This window comes from Morone saxatilis, unplaced genomic scaffold (assembly GCF_004916995.1).
Source record: "Morone saxatilis isolate NCDOM2014 unplaced genomic scaffold, NCSU_SB_2.0 Contig2, whole genome shotgun sequence".
NCBI classification, from domain to species: Eukaryota; Metazoa; Chordata; class Actinopteri; family Moronidae; genus Morone; species Morone saxatilis.
Window position 1 is genome coordinate 6,160,309 of NW_023339762.1, and position 2,864 is coordinate 6,163,172.

At 40.1% G+C, this 2,864-nt stretch overlaps 1 protein-coding gene across 1 annotated transcript in view; it reads left to right on the forward strand.

The window, feature by feature from the left end:
• The window catches only part of cttnbp2 (cortactin binding protein 2), an 83,965-nt gene that overhangs the window by 6,153 nt on the left and 74,948 nt on the right, over positions 1-2,864 (forward strand). The window contains exon 2 of the mRNA XM_035665636.1: positions 1,288-1,395. Coding sequence (XP_035521529.1) covers positions 1,288-1,395 — 108 coding nt within the window. The remainder of the gene's footprint in view (positions 1-1,287; positions 1,396-2,864) is intronic.

The following is a 2,864-nucleotide window of genomic DNA, read 5'->3' on the forward strand; positions in this document are numbered from 1 at the left end:
ACTTCGGCACTTCACAGTCTCTTCCTGGGGGCTTGGGCGGACTCCACAGAAGAGGACCAGCTCCCACTGTAGATAAACAGCTCATTCTTATATTCAGGGGACTTATAATGAGAACATACCTCTGAATATTATATTCCATTTGCCAATAGATCCTTATAAATGTTACACACTGGACCTTTAAATTATTAATTTATTATTATTAGTCTGCTGTATATACAATATATTGCTTTATCATTATTGTTACTGATTAATTGACATGGAATTGACATAATGCTGAAGGAGCGAATTGTCACTCATGCCTTCATCCTGTGAACAGACTAGAGGCACCGCACAGCCGTTTTGCTTTTTATAAGTAGACTGGAAAAAGCTTTTAATTGACAGGAGAGGAAGCATGAAGTGGCCCGGTCACTCACAATTACAGTCGTCTCCACCCGTTAGCCCTGCGGTCGCTGCTGACCAAATAGGTGCTTAATGACCTAGCTAGATGTAATTAGACCTTAATAGCTCCGAGGTAGGATGGGACATCCAGCCTAATCGGAGGGATGCACTTAATGAGACCAGTTGGAGATGTAGTAGTATGTGCAGCGTTTGTCATGTAAGCAACTTTTTTTCCCCTGCTGTTGGAGTCGTAGCAGCAGATGAGATGTTGGATGAGTTGACAAACATTTTCTTTTGGTTTGCTTTTATCATTGTGCATGAGGGATAAAGGATGTGTGAAATCAGACGCCTGAGACTTGGCTGCAAAATAGCGTTGTCTTTAAGTAGGCTAGCTTTTAAATTGGTAAGACACGTTTAGCCAGCGTCCTGGCTGTAGGTCTCGTGGTCGGTTAGTAGGCTGATGAGGGTCCACGGTCACACATATTGGTCGCTTTCGTCTAAAGCGACGTACACTTGGGGTACAATCTAAGCCGTCAAGCTGCACCTGACACAAGGCTTGCAGCTGCATGAAGTAACATAAGTGACCATGTTTTTAGGCTCAGAAGAATTGAGAAAAAGAGAGAGCATATTAATGAACAAGGACTCTCAGAAGAGGTAGGCTAGGTCTTCTCAGGATGTTTGAAGACAGAAAGCACATAAACTCATTACACCACAGAGAGCCTAGTCTTTGTTCATCTGCAGATCGTGGTGAACAAAAAGGCTCATAATAAACCTGTATGGGGGAATTCAGGTAGGTGGGGGCCAGAAGTATTAGGGGCCTATACCAAGCCCTACATTGAAAATGCACTGTTATATAGTTATATATTGTATAGTATGTTTCTGAAATGCTGTTTCTGGCCTGTGTTGCAGAAATGTGACTTCAACATGGATAACCTGAGCAAGCCAGAGCTGCTCACCCTGCTGAGTATCATGGAGGGAGAGCTGGAGGCCCGCGACCTGGTCATAGAGGCCCTGAGGGTGAGTCCAGACAACACACTAACACACTCCTGTACTCATTAGCTAAGCCTTCACCATCTTAGCCATTGTCTGGTTAATTTGAACACACCCTATTTTGAGCAGATTGCCTTTGTGAAAGGCTTTAGATGAGATGATTAGCTGTAATTGTGACCCAGAATTGAGTTAGTATCAGTTGGTTTAATGGATGATGAATAGTCATGAAGGCTGCTAAATGAATGCAATATCACACAATCTGAGTCGGCGGCTTTTTCCCAGAAATGTTCAGAACACTTGTGTGATCACGATGAAAGACTCTGCCCCACTGTTTCTTTCTTTCCTTTGTAAGAACCCGCTGATAAGCAGCCTCTCTAATTGTCTTTGTAGTATGGGAGCTGGCTGAGTGACTGGTTAGCATTTATTTTCTTGCCAGAAATGCCAGTGTGATCAAATCCTTGTGTCCACACAGAACCACCTGCTTAGCTAACAGTAAGAGTCACTGGTTCTGGCTCCTGTTGTTCCTTAGTGTCTATTGAAAACCAATTAGGTTTGAGTAAAAGGTGAAATCGTTTTTGTTTTGGTTGTGGAATTTGTCTCTAGGTGAACACAACTATGTATTTAATTTTGAGTTAGTCTATTCAACCAGCTTCATCCGCCAGGCAACCTGGAGAATTCTGCTCTTTTCTAAAAATGTAACTGGATGGTAAGGCAGTACATTTGGAGAATTACCAGCCATTAGTTGTTTGATCCATAAAATATCAGAAAATTGTTTTTTTTTAATGATTTATGAAGTTGATGTACAAATATTTTGTTTTGTCCACAACCCAAAGATATTCAGTTTTCTATTGTAGAGGATCAAAGAAACCAGAAAATATTCACGTTTGAGAAGCTGTAATTTTGAATTTTGTTCTTAATAAATTGCTCAAAACGATTAATTGATTATCAAAACAGTTAGAGATTAACGGAATAGCTAATCAGTTAATCTTTACTAAACTGTGCTGCTGCTGCTGATGTAACTTTTCTTTTTTGGGTTAAAAAGCAATCATGGTTTTAAAGGAGAACTCCAAATCAAAATGAAATCACTTATTCCTTGGTCCTAAAAACTTCTCCAGTAGAGACACCATTTTATACTCTTCCAACAAATGTAAGACAAATAAGAAATTGAAGCAGGTGGTGTCGTAAGAGCTTGGAGCAGTCACACATGGCAGACCGGTGTGGTGTTTGAACAGAGTATAAAAGCTGTAATGAGTGTTGGACTAAGGGGCGTAAAGTCTGCAGGTGGACTACTTGTGGTTATATTTTGCACTGTGCGGTATGTTCTGCGCTTTATTTAAACAGTATAAAATAAGACATAAGTTGCTGTTTGCACTGTCAAACTGTGACGTTGTAATATTTTTGGATTATATTTGTCCTTGATTGAAGTGATTCTGACGTATGTGTGTATATATATATATATATATATATATATATATATTATACGACCCACGTGGTGG